This window comes from Protopterus annectens, chromosome 9.part0 (genome assembly GCF_019279795.1).
Source record: "Protopterus annectens isolate FY-2018-M chromosome 9.part0, PAN1.0, whole genome shotgun sequence".
In the NCBI taxonomy this organism is placed as follows: domain Eukaryota; kingdom Metazoa; phylum Chordata; order Ceratodontiformes; family Protopteridae; genus Protopterus; species Protopterus annectens.
The window spans coordinates 162,614,253-162,628,033 of NC_056743.1; the positions used below are offsets into that span (position 1 = coordinate 162,614,253).

General features: G+C 43.9%; 1 protein-coding gene across 4 annotated transcripts in view; it reads left to right on the forward strand.

The window, feature by feature from the left end:
- DDB2 (damage specific DNA binding protein 2) overlaps positions 1-13,781 on the forward strand; it is a 741,911-nt gene that overhangs the window by 677,238 nt on the left and 50,892 nt on the right. For 3 of the 4 annotated variants that reach the window (XM_044082699.1, XM_044082701.1, XM_044082700.1), the window contains exon 10: positions 6,462-6,507. The exons of the other annotated variant lie outside the window; for it this stretch is intronic. In XM_044082699.1, coding sequence (XP_043938634.1) covers positions 6,462-6,507 — 46 coding nt within the window. The remainder of the gene's footprint in view (positions 1-6,461; positions 6,508-13,781) is intronic. 4 annotated transcript variants of the gene reach the window in all.

Consider the following 13,781-nt stretch of genomic DNA (forward strand, 5'->3'; position numbering starts at 1 on the left):
TTTTTTTGCCATGCTGGCAGTTTTGTCACTTTAATGTTGCCTAAAAAGGCTTTAAGGGGGGGTGAATAAAGTCTTAGCCAATATCCGAACATCTCTGGGGACAGGTGCAGACCATCCTTAGAAAAGTAATGTGGGACCATGTCTTCCCATGCTGATAGATATCTGATCACCGCTGGAGTGACCGCAGAAACTAAGCCAATTATTAAAATTAATAATTTTCTGTTCATACTTGTCATTATCGTTGGTGAAGGTAGGCTGGAACACATATTCAGAGAGATCCATAATGTCTCTTTTCAAATAGTCTAGTGAGGTACATCTCAGGTCATTTATACCCACATGGACTATGATAGAATCATATTAGCACCTTTGGTGCAGTGACTTTAGTGCTTGTGTGATATTGCAGATCCTAGCTCCAGATAGGCAACTAATCATCACCTTTTCTTTGTCCAGCCTCGTGTTATACAATAGAATCCCTTGTGACAAAAGTGCTAGGTAAATTGTTTGCTTGCCTTATGGGCTTTGTTCTTAGGAGATAATTGGGTGTAGGCTTATGTGATGTGTTAAGTGTTGCTTTTGGTGCATGCCTTAGTGATTGCTGAGGTTCTGGGGTGTTGTCATTTGATGACTTAGGAGGCCTTTCAGGTTTGGGAAGGTTTCTTTCAAGTGCCTCAGTGTAAGAAGGTGTGTGTGTGTGTGTGTGTGTGTGTATATGGTGAACTTAATGTGTGAAGATTGCAGTGGCTATGTTCTTGACGACCTTGTTTGTAAGCAAGAGTTTTGCATCCACGGAGTTATGTATGCTTATCTCTCACATACTGTGTTAGTTTTTTTTAAGGATTAAAAGACTGAGTACATGAGACAGTTACTACATTGTCTCAGGGTGCCCATATTTTCCAAGCTGGTCACAGAGGCATTAGTAAATTTCATATTCATATTATCAGGACCTGTATTAAGGTTGGATTATTATGGTTTAGATGCTTTGTTTTACAGGGGTCACCTGAGTAGTGTCTAAGGATAAGGCTAGGTGTTAGATAGTGCTATGATCTGATATTAGTGCTGTTTGATCTGATAACTAGCTGCCCTAAGATTATCTTTGCACAGAGCCTTTCTTTGTTACAGGCTAAAGTCCTAAATACTATCTTTATAGGCAATTTTTGCAAACTGAGTGTTGGTTACTACACAGGGCTGTGCTAACTGCTGCTGCATGGTGAGTACCTCCTCACACAAACGCACCTAATTTATTAGCTGACAGAAAAAAGCTGAAAAATAACTCCTGTGCCTTCTCGTCAGTATACAACTACACTTTGAGCTCCCTGGCATGCTTCCCAACTCAGAGAGACCAGGTAAATACTTTTTGCCATAAGATGGATAATCCTGGAATTTCTTAATATGAAAGCAAAGCAAATGTAACTCTCAAGTACAGATTAACAACAAACATGTAAGTCTCTAAAAGGTCCTCTGGATGATGAAACAATTTCACTTTAAGCATCCCTGTGAATTTCCTAACTCAGACAGACCAAGCTGTCTTTCTACTGCCATTAGAATTGCAGTCTTAGCCTTTTTAATGTAAAAACTTATTTTGTTTAGCCAAAGGTGAAATGGTAGCAGCTAGATACAAATAATTGCCACTTTAAGCCCCCTTTGTGTTTCCTAACTTAGACAGACCAGTCTACCTTCCTACTGCCCCCAGAATTGCATTTCCAGTCATCTTAATGTAAAAACACACTTTAATTGGCCAAAAGTGAAAAGGTATCAGAAACAAATCAAATAACTAGCTGTAACAAATAATTCTCACTTTAAGCCTCCCTGTGTGTTTCCAACTCGGATAGACCAGTCTGCCTTTCTACTCCTAATAGAACTGCAGTCCCAGCTTTCTTAATGTAAAAATGCACTTTAGTAAGGCAAAAGTAAAAAGGTATCATAAACGAATCAAACAACAAGCTACAACCAGTAATACTCACATAAGTCTACCTTTTCTGTCCCAATTCATACAGACCAGGCTACCTTTCTGCTGCCACTAGGATTACAGTCCAAGTCTTCTTACTGTAAAAACACACTTTAGTCAGCCAAAAGTAAGTAGGTACCAGAAACAAATCTATCAACTAGCTAGAAATAAGTACAAGTCAATTCAAAGGCAAACAAGCCAGTAATGAGTAAGACACACTCATACTTTAAGGCAATTTCAAAGTGCATTAACATTATAAGGGGAGGGCCTTCCCAGTTTAATCTGTTAGTACCCAGTAAAATGAGCAGAGGAGATAAGACTGGGAGGAGCTTCTAGAGACAGGTGTACTGAAAATTAGACTGGAAAGAGCTTCCAAGGCCAGATACACAGTGGAGTGGGCAGCTCAAAAGCCTCCAGGTTTACAGGCACAACAAGAAAAGGGTGGGTGAGTGGGTGGGAAACAATCAGAAGATAAATTAGTAGAGATGCAATAAAATGAGCGCTCACTCAGAAGTTATTTAAACAGCTATGTAGTGCATAAGAATCACTTGTAAATACTATACTATAAAGCACTGCACCTATAACAATGCCTTCAGTTAATAACTTTAAGTTCAGATACATAAACACAAGAAACACATATAATGGATTTAAATGGTAAGATAAGTGTAGTATTTTAATTGTAGTATAAATGTACTTCCTTGGATGCAGACATGCAGTATATAGTCCAAATGTTTTCAAACTTCCTGCAGTCCTAAGACTTAGATGACTAACTGCATGTGTAATGTAAAATACTACAGGGGCTGGTTTAATTACTACAAGCTCTGGTTGCAACTCACACAACTGTCCAAAGCAGGCTTTATGTAGAATTAGATGAGCAATGCTAATAATCCACTTAAGAGCTCAGAAAAATACCAATGGATACTGTAAAACTCAAATCATTTTATAGTTGTAGCTTCAGATTCAGGAGAGACCGTAAAAATGCAATAAAATGAGAGCCCACTCAGAAATGATTTAAACAGTAAAGCACTGCAACTATAACACTGCCTTCAATTAATAGCTTTAACTTCAGATACAGAACAAACATAACAGAAAACAATACTGATTTAAATGATAAGGTAAATGCAGTATTTTGCATGTAGTTAAAATGTACTTTCCTGGATGCAAATTGCAGTCCACATGCTTTGTTTTCTGGCCTCAAGCTTCCAGCAGTCCCAAGACTAAGAATTCTTGTATTCCCTTCTGCTTAAATCCCTGTGCTTTGAAATACAGAGTTTAATAAATGATATAGTTGGGGCTTGCCTAAAGGAGGATTAAGTCCAAAATATTTTGACCTGTGATGGGACAATTAATAACCTGCTTCAATTTATTGTTAACAAAATCTAGGCCCACATTCATATGGAACCATTTGTTTCACCAATCCTCTTTATACTGCAGCTTTGTTCATTAGTAAATCTTCATCAGTGCCACTATTCATCTGGATTGGGTAACAGTTGGGGTAAGAAAGGTTCATTATCCCCACTGTTGTGTAATCACTAAACTATATTTAGGTATGCAGCAGGGGAATATGAGACACAGTCCACGACATGGTGGTATAGTTATGCCTCCTGCAAAAATAGTTAAATGTTTGCCGAGTTTTGATAGGTCATGTTTTGACAGTATTTCCCTGATAAAATGAATCTTAAGGTGTCTGACACTGATGGTTTATTGTAAACCCCACTCTAAGATGTGCTACCACTGTGATTAATTGTCCACTCATTTGATAACTAAATTGAAATCTCCTAGTAGTAGTTCATTTCTCTGCAGCTTAGTATGTGTCAGTTCATCCAAAAACACTATGTAAACCACTGGCTGAAGATTCAGGGCTGTTCAGCAAGTAATTAATATTTAAATAAAACATTTACTTCTGCTTATTAACTCTTTAAAGCCTTTGACAATGTGGACCATAACCAAATGTGACAGCTTTTTTAGAGAAATAGGGATAGTGTCACTATTTGCCGCTTGAGGAATCTGTATGCAGAAGAAGTAACAGAATCAAGTATGGAATAAAATAACTGACTGGTTTAAGACTAGAAAATGAGTTCAACAGGGATGTATATTGTAACTCTACTTATTCAGTTTATATGCTAAATATGTCAGGTGAAATGCTGAGTTGGACAAATTGTATGCTGGACTCAATTGCTGGGAAAAACAGCTTCAGAAATGGAGATGACACGACTCTAATGGCTGAAAGTAAGAAACCCTGTTGATGAAGGTGAAAGAAAGTGCAAAAGCTGGTTTGTTGCTTTCTATTGAAAAAGAAAATATGTCGTCCATCTGTAGCAGTTCCTTGCAAATGGATGGGAAAGTAGATGCAGCCACATATTTTATTTTCCTGGTCTCAGAGATCTGCGCAGATGGTAATTGCAGTCATAAGACATTTGCTTTTTGGAAGGATAGCTATAACAAATCTGGATAAATTTTTAAAGAGCAAAGACATCCCAATATTAACAAATGTCTGTATACTGAAAGTTATGTTTTTCTCATTAGTAATTTATGGATGTAAGAGTTGGACTGTGTAAGTAAGGCTGTGCACTGGAAAATTTTTGAACTGTGATGTTGGAGAAAACTATAATTCCGTAGACTGCAAGATCAAATCAGCCAGACCTAGACTGCTAATTAGAAAGTCTAATAGCACAAGTTAAACTCAAATACTTAGAATACATAATGTGAAGACAGGATCTGAAAACTTCAAAGGAAGCATTTGTCCTTAAATTCACAAACTTTATAATATTTTGTTTTCAGTTCAGAAAGGTGGCTTGATTACTTTGCCTACTTCAGTATGACTTGTGCTGTTGCAAGGTGAATTCCATCAGAATCCTTTTACTGGAGGAATCCTGGATGCTATCCATTACTATGCTTTACATCTGCTGGATAGGATCTATCAGAGATGCTTCATGTTCATGGCATGCACAGTGTTATATTTGCTGGTACTAATGGCAGCAGTGATCCTTTTTGTCCCCCTGGCTGCCCACCTCATAAGGGTCACGCACTGCACAGGTCAATGCCAATAACTACAAAATCATTATCTATCTTGAGTCTGCTGTGTGTATCAGATCATTGCTGATACTTCCTGAGTGGCATCTCCTTTCCCCCTTTCTGTTGATGGGTTTCACTTTGTCTCTGATACATTCTTTTATGATGTCTCCTTCACTGGTATCGTGGGAAGCTCACTTCAGAGCTGCTATGGTTCAGAGGTGCTGGGATCAAATCAAAAGGCAGCCACATATAAATGTTCCCCTACAGACTGGGGAGCCTCTTGAGAGGCCTGAGTCTCGTGTTGTGAATTTAGACAATTGGGCTTTGAAATGGCAGGTATGGGGAGAGAGTAGGTATCTCCTCAACTCTTGTTGGCAAAAAAATCTGGTCAGCAAGCCATCTTTGACTTATTGAGGAGATGAAGGGAGTGGACATCACAAGCTGATTTCTACTAACTACCTTTGACTGGATGACTCAGGAGCTTCCTTCATGTGAGCAAGCCACTCTTGATAATGGTTTGGGCTTAAGCATTGATTGGTCAGCACAGGGAACCTGGGATGCACCCTCAAGTATGTGTGTCCAGGGAACACCTCTCATGCTTCCTCAGTCAATTACAAATAACAGGAGAAAGTGTCATCTTTCTGTAGCTAAAGGAGAGCACAATGTGTAAGGGACTGCAAGTGAGCACAGGTAGGAGGAAACTTTAACCAGTGCCTTCTCTGGCATCTAAACAATTTACTTTCTTCTTTCAGTCCATCTGTGGCCTGGGATCATGTGGGGAAACCTTTTTCATGACTCCTTTGTTGGCACCACTGTTAGGCTGCCATTTTGTGTGAGAGGCAGTAAACTTTCAGTTTCTTGCTCCTTTACATGTCTGATTTGAAGGTCTAATACTTGTTCTTCTCCTTCAGATTGTGGTTTTCTTCCAGAAAATAACAGAAAATGCAGATATGGATCCTGGCTAATGATCTGGTGACTACAGGAACAATTTGAAGATGTATACTTTTTAGGTTTCAAGAATGAGAATTGTCTGTTCATTTATATTAGGCTGAAGAACTGAACTGTATAAGCAGCAGAAAAGAAAGGGGAATTGCAGGGGCTGGGCTCACCCTTGTGGTCTAGACTAGCCCCCACTGTCTTGACTTGGTTTTGATAGGCTTGGGGATTTATCATACTGAGAATACAAGAGGGGGGATCCCAGCTGTTTTCAATTGCAGATGACCTTTCAAATTCAGCTGTCTCTATTATTGTGGCCACATTTCAACAGATTCTAGAAGTTTGTTTAATGGGAAAACTTTATTGTAAAGTAAATGCACTTTATCTGTATTTATTACTATGTTATTTCATTTATACTATGTCTGAGGGTAGCATATTGCCAATCCTGTGGGTAAACTGGATAAGCCAAACCATATTTACTTATTAAATTTTAATTCTGAAGTACTTTTGTGCTGAACACAAATGTTTACACAATTTTTTTGGTATTTTCTCTTGTATTTTGCAGTTGAGCAAGTTTAATCCAATGGGAGATACACTGGCATGTGGAATGGGTAAGGTAACATTGTCTTAATTATCTACATATAAAATGTTATTGCTGTAGAGCCCACCGTACATGGTCCTTCTTGTCTTCTCTCCAAGCACTTTTCTGGATGTGTGATGGTCCCTATCACCTCATGCAGACACTCCTTCTACTCTTTACCCTTAGTGATTAGATACTAAAACTGTATAATCAAGAAAGCAGTCCTGTGTAAAGAATTATCACAGAGGGAAATAAAACAGGAATGCTCTTCATGTATTTCACTGTTGCAGTCATCAGCAATGGGAATTTTGCCATAGGCTGAGTCTGATGTCTGCTCGGAACTGAGCCTCCCTTCCCATCAAACTGTGCAGATGTCACACTGCATAGAATGTTAGTATATACTGGCATAAAGCAGGCATCTGCACCTGCCATCTTCAGTTCTTTCATGGCATGGGCATTATACCAAGGAAGCATACATCAATCCTACATTGACCTAGGCCAAATGACAGATCATTCTGAGGAGATAAGTATCACATTGGGTACATTTTCTACCTTTTTTGCTTTATTGTATTGTGATACCGCTCATGTTAAGTTGTCAAACTCGCCTTCATTCTTGCTGGATGGGTTCGGAGCCGATCCTCGGCTCCGACTCGGCACTTGCTAAGCTCGAGAGCTAATTTTACCAGCTCGAGGCAACCCTATATCCCATGATGCAAGGCGTGACTACTCAGATCTCGTTTGCCGCTTCGCGAAGAGGTCTCCTTTTACCAGCTCAGGTAGAGTTTTAGTATTTTTTGTACTAAAGTCAGTCAAAAAAATTCCAATTTCCTTATTTCTCTTTCTTAAGAGTCAGTGTTAGCTAGTACCTATCTGTCTTAGCCCTATATTCCCTTTCTCCTTTGTATTAGGGATAGTTTTTTTCCTCCCTTCAGGCCTTAAGCCTCCCTTCCATTATTTTCTGTCAGGAAGTGTGGGTGTGTTAATCAGTTTTCCCCCTTTCATTAGCTGACTGTGTGATTGGATTGTGTGTGTGTGTTTTTTGTGTTTGGCATACCATGTCCAAAGAAGTAAAGGTCTCAGGCTTCAAGAAGTGTGATTCGTGCTGTCAGAAGATGTCTCTGACAGACGGTCACACTTCTTGTGTGTACTGCCTGGGGCCTCTACACCTGCAGGACTCCTGTGCTATTTGTCACTCCTTTAGCCAGAGAGTCCTGCAGGAACATAGGAATAAACTAATCCTACGTGGCTTGTTGAAGCCAGAGGGCTCCCCGACCAAGACTGGGTCGGGAAAGCCCTCTAAGCCACCTAAAGCCCCGGCTGTGACTCCTAAGCCTTCGGCGGTGGCTCCGACTCCTTCGGAGTCGAGATCGGCTCCGGCTGGAGCCGATCTTTCTATCTCTGAGGGGGTGGTATCGGTGCCGGCTGGCTCCGATACACTTGCATCGATGTCGATGTTGGCTCCGGCCGGAGCCGACGTATCTTTGACCAAGACTGGTGCCGATAAGCTGTCGGCTCCAGCTGGAACCGAAGGGTCTTCGGCTCCGATGGCTCCTTCCAGGAAGAGATCTCGGTCCCCTTCCCTGGAGTCAATTTGCTCGGCTCCGGGATCTCCTCTGCTTTCGGAGCGGAGCCATCGGAGCCGATCTTCAAGGTCTTCCAGGCTGTCAGACCATGACTTGGAGAGGGTGGTAAGTAGACTGCTGAAGTCACAGACACTGGCCCAGATGCTCCATAGCCCATCTCAGCAGACGACCGCTATCCCTCATCCCCCTGAAATTCCTCCTCCGACTCTCCTTCAGAGTTCGGAGCCTGAGCTTCTCGGAACGTTGACCGTGGGTGCGCCGGAGCCGATACCTCCCCTGTTGGCTCCGTCGTCTTCGACTCCGATTTCCTCCATGAGACCTTCCTTGGAGGGATCCGGTCGTCGGGTCTCCCTTGTCGGCTCCGAGGGGGCGAGTGGCATCGGAACCTTGTCCGACCCCGCTCTCCCTCTTGGAGCTTCGGCGTTGGTGAGCTCGGCACCGACATCAGCCTCGGAGCCTTCTCTTTCGGCAGGACCGGGGATTCCTGTTTCTTTGGAGCGGGAGTCTTCTGGCCTCCCTGGAAGGTGTTCTAACCCCGGAGCTGAGTCAACGGTCAATTCCATTAGCTCCTCCCTCTTCGGTGCCTGTCGATGTCTCTTCCCATTCTCTTGCTCCTGGACCCAGAGATCCATCGCCCCAGGTTTCCCCATTGGGAAGAACTTCCTCTTCCGAGGTTTCTCCTGATCCTTCAGGGGAACCCCCGCATAAGAGGACATACAAGAGGAAGCACACAGACTCCCCTGAGTCTACGACATCAGATACCGACTTAGATGAGTCGGAGGGTTCCCCACGGTCCCCCTATGAGGATGTCTCCTTTTCAGACATCCTAGAACTCCTTAAGCAGAGGGGGAACTGGCCTTCCTTTAACCCCTCCGAGGATGAGTCGGTATACCTGGAGGCTTTTGGATCTCGACCCTCCACCTCTTGGGTGTCTCCGCCTTTCGACCCGCTCATGGAAGTGGTGGCTCGAAAGGCGTGGGCGGCCCCGGATTCTGTGGAACCAGTCCCCAGGAGGCCTTCTAAATTCATCACGGCCCCCGCAGACAGTTTCTCACCAAGGGTGTCCCTGTTGATGCCATGGTGGTGGCAGCTGCCACCAAGAAGGAACTTGCCGATCCTTCTGTACCTGTCCATCCTCCTAACAAGGACTCTAGGACCATGGAAAGGTACGGTAAGCAGATGTTTTCTTCAGCGACCTTCATTATGCGCTCGCTGAACTATCTCTGTCACTTTACCCGGCTTCAGAGAGATATTCTCAAGGAACTAGGTGAGGTAGTTCAGGATCCGTCAGCTGCTGGGGCTTCAGAAAAGATTGCCTCACAGCTCGGAATCCTAAATTCTATAACTAACTCCTCCATGCGGCTCATTTCCTATGTAGCCAATGGGGCGAGTAGAGCCGCAGGCACAGGAGTGGCACTTAGGCGTCAGTCCTGGATGCGGCTTTGTAATTTCGCAGACCCCTTTAAGGCGTTCTTCACTAATACTCCCTTCAATGGTTCGGCTTTGTTCGGACCTCAGGTGAAGGACACATTGACCAGGTGTGAGCAAGACAGCAAGACTCTTTCTGCCATAGGAGTCCATTTCTCCACCCCTTCAAGACCCTATCCCAAAGGTCAGAAGGGAGGGAAAATGTGGTTCCGTAAATCTCAGGGAGTCACGCCGGAAGCACGTGGTCAGTTTACCCCCTGAGCCAGAGGGGGTAATAACAATAGACGCCGCCCTAGGGGCAGAGGGGGTCCGCAGACTCAGGGTAGCAGAGAGCCTCTCTCTGATAAACCCTTGCAGCATCCCTGAGGTATTGCCCGACTGTCCACCCTTGGAGGCAGTCAGGGGAAGATTGTCGCTGTACCCAACAGCCTGGCGTTCCCTTTCTCAAGACAAATGGGTACAGTCGATCATATCTGAGGGTTACAATATCCCTTTCGCGAGATATCCTGTTCCTCATCAATCCCTTCCACACGTTTCACCCGGTCTAAGGGAGTTGGCAAAGCTGGAGGTATCAAAGCTCCTAGCAAAAAGAGCCATCCAACTAGTGCCAGCAGACCAAGTAGGATCCGGAATCTACTCAAGATTCTTTTTGGTTCCCAAAAAGACGGGAGATTGGAGACCAATTTTAGACCTCAGCAAACTAAACAAGTTTGTCAAGAAGGCAAGGTTCCGGATGGTCACGCTTCAGTCCATTCTACCCTTTTTGGGCAAGGACAGCTGGATGTGCTCAATAGACCTTTAGGATGCGTACTATCACATAAAAATTCACAGGCGCTCCAGAAGGTTTCTCCGCTTTCGGCTGGGGACTAGTCATTTTCAATTCAGAGTCCTGCCCTTTGGTCTCACTACAGCCCCCAGAGTGTTTACCAAATGTATGGCAGCGGTCACGGCTCACCTGAGATGTCAAGGATTCCAGGTGTTTCCGTATCTAGACGACTGGCTCCTCTCTGCCACCACCAGGCATCAACTTCTCAAGGCCAGAGACTACACTCTTCACACCTGCAACCAGTTAGGGATTTCTATAAACTTCGAAAAATCTTCATTGTCTCCTTGCCAATTTATTACCTTTATAGGCACAGAATTAGACACTGTCGAGATGTCAGCAAGACTCACAAACCAAAGAATTCTGGACATCCAAAAGTATGTTCGGATCATACTACTCAGCAAAAAGATCAGGGCCAGATTTGTCCTGAAGGTGCTAGGTCTTACGGCTGCGGCCATCATACTGCTTCCTTTAGCTCGCTTCCACATGCGTCTTCTGCAGTGGATGTTGTTCACCCAGTGGTCCTTCCAGCAGCTTCCCATGCGCTACGAGATCTTCGTGACGCAGTCTTGCAAGAGTCACCTAACCTGGTGGATGTCTTCTCCGCAACTCCATCAGGGCCGACTGTTTGTTCCCCCAGTCCCGGTTGCCACAGTCACTTCGGATGCCTCTCTGATCGGGTGGGGGGGGCATTATCAGGGCAGGATGGTCCATGGGACTTGGCAACCCATAGAATACCATCTGCACATAAACGTCCTAGAGATGAGAGCAGTGCTTTTAACATTGCAAGCCCTCAGCGACTTTCTTCCTTTAGGGACTATTGCAGTTCAGACGGACAACATGCCCGTAGTCTGGCATATCAACAAAGAGGGCGGGACCAGGTCCTATCCACTGTGTCGAGAAACTCTCAGACTTTGGCAATGGGCAATCTCCTCTCATCGGTTTCTGATAGCAACGCATATCCCCGGGAAATCCAACATCTTAGCGGACAGACTGAGCAGAGCTATTCTCATGCCACATGAGTGGTCTCTCAAGCAATCGTAGTGGACGAGATTTTTCAGAAGTGGGGCATCCCTTGCTGCGACCTTTTTGCTACACCCCAAAACAGCAAATGCCCAGACTTCTTCTCCCTCTTTCCACTACCAGGCCATCCCCCCAGAGACGCTCTAACCCAGGATTGGCCCCGGGGACTTCTTTATGCCTTTCCTCCATTCCCACTGATACCTCAAGTGATTCAGAAAGCTACCGTATTGAGAGCCAAGTTGATTCTCATTGCCCCTTACTGGCCTCGACAAATTTGGTTTCCGTCTCTACATCGTCATCCCTTGGTTCAGCCTTGGCATCTGGATCCAATTCCAGATCTTCTGACCCACCATTCGGGTCATCTGCACCAGGCCATTCATTCTCTCAACCTCACTGCTTGGTTGCTCCACTTCCTTCCTTAGCCAGGCTCCCTATGATTTCTAATCCCGTGCGAGATATCATAGTAGCTTCTCTAAAGTCCTCTACCAGAAGGATTTATGCTAGTAAATGGCAGCGTTTTTCCTTCTGTGCAAAGTCCAGGGACATAGACCCCTTTACTGCTCCAGTGCAGTCAGTCTTGGACTTCCTAGCTGAGATTTTTCAATCGGGTTCTTCTTCCTCGACAGTTAAGGTCCAGCTGGCAGTGATCTCAAATTTTCATGTTGGCTTAGCGGATCAAAACATAATGTCTCACAAGCTTTGCAAAGCCTTTCTTAGAGGGATCTTTCTGCTGAAACCCCCAATCAAAGATCCCCCTCCGCAATGGGACCTGAATTTAATGCTGGCATCCTTGATTCAGCCCCCCTTTGAACCGGCTGCTACGTGCTCATTAAAATTTCTTTCCTGGAAGACAATTTTTCTGGTTGCTGTTACTTCAGCCAGGAGGGTGTCTGAACTTCATGCTCTCTGTGTCCGTCCCCCATACTTGGTTTTCCACAAAGATAGAGTATCTTTAAGAACTAATCCATCTTTCTTGCCCAAGGTTGCTTCCCAGACGAATATTAACCAATCTATTGAATTGCCATTTTTTCCCCTAATTATTCTGACAGAGCGGAACAGAAACTTCACTGTTTGGATGTCCATCGCCAACTCAGATATTACTTGGACAGAACTAAACAATTCAGAAAATCTGATCAACTGTTTCTTTCTTATGCAGAAAACAGGAAGGGTCTTCCGGTCTCCAAGGTGACCTTATCCAGATGGCTGTCTTCTACCATTTCTCATGTTTATCTCCTTAGGGGCAAGCAACTGCCCTCGAAACCAAATGCACATTCTACCAGACGCCTAGCCACTTCTACAGCATTTCAGGATAGGCTACCTATTGACACCATTTGTGCGGCAGCCACTTGGGCCACTCCTCACACCTTTGTCTCTCATTACAAATTGGACTTGGCCTCCAGGGACAGGGCTAGGTTTGGTTCCACAGTTCTCAAGAGTCTGTTCCATTGAGCCACCCAGGATAGAGGTGCTAGGGACGCGGTCCCATCCAGCAAGAATGAAGGCGAGTTTGACAACTTAACATTAAGAAGTTATGTACCAACCATAACGTTCCATGTTAGTTGTCTTCTCTCACCTTCTTTCTTGCGTCCCTCCCTCCTTCCCCCTAGCCTGGACAGACCTTGAAGTTGTACTCTTCTCTGGGTACGGTTCATTCTTTCTATGGGCCCCAGTAGGAAGTGTCACTAGTCTCTAGTGGTTATTTTGCTTTGTTTCTTTCCACATTTAGTTCCTCTTCTTCCTTTCTGGGAAGAAGGTTACTGGCAGGGTTTTTCCATAGCTACCAAACGAGATCTGGGTAGTCACGCCTTGCATCATGGGATATAGGGTTGCCTCGAGCTGGTAAAATTAGCTCTCGAGCTTAGCAAGTGCCGAGTCGGAGCCGAGGATCGGCTCCGAACCCATCCAGCAAGAAAGAAGGCGAGAGAAGACAACTAACATGGAACGTTATGGTAGGTACATAACTTCTTATTATAGCTGTCCAGAGTTCTGAAACTCTGAGGATTTTCTGATATGTCGACCCCAGTGAAGGAGAGCAGGTGTCTATGTTTGTGTGTGGTGGGGGAGTATATTCCCAAAGGGACTTCCACAACCATTGCCTTAATTTTGTAGGGTAAGAACAAGATAAACCAAACTGTGAGGGTGTATGGGGCTCAGCTGCAAAACTATTCAAGGAAGTAAACGCACCTTATAGGCATGCTAGGATAAAAAGTGACTCACAACCCTAGCCAGGATACTGTAAAATATCTGTCTATCTATATATGTATTTGGTTGTGTGTGTATATATATATATATATATATATATATATATATATATATATATATGTGTATGTATATGTATGTATTTGTTTCTGTGTGTGTATGTGTGTGTGTGTGAGTGTGTGTGTGTGTGTGTAGATATATATATATATATATATATATTTATATATATATACACATATATACATACAC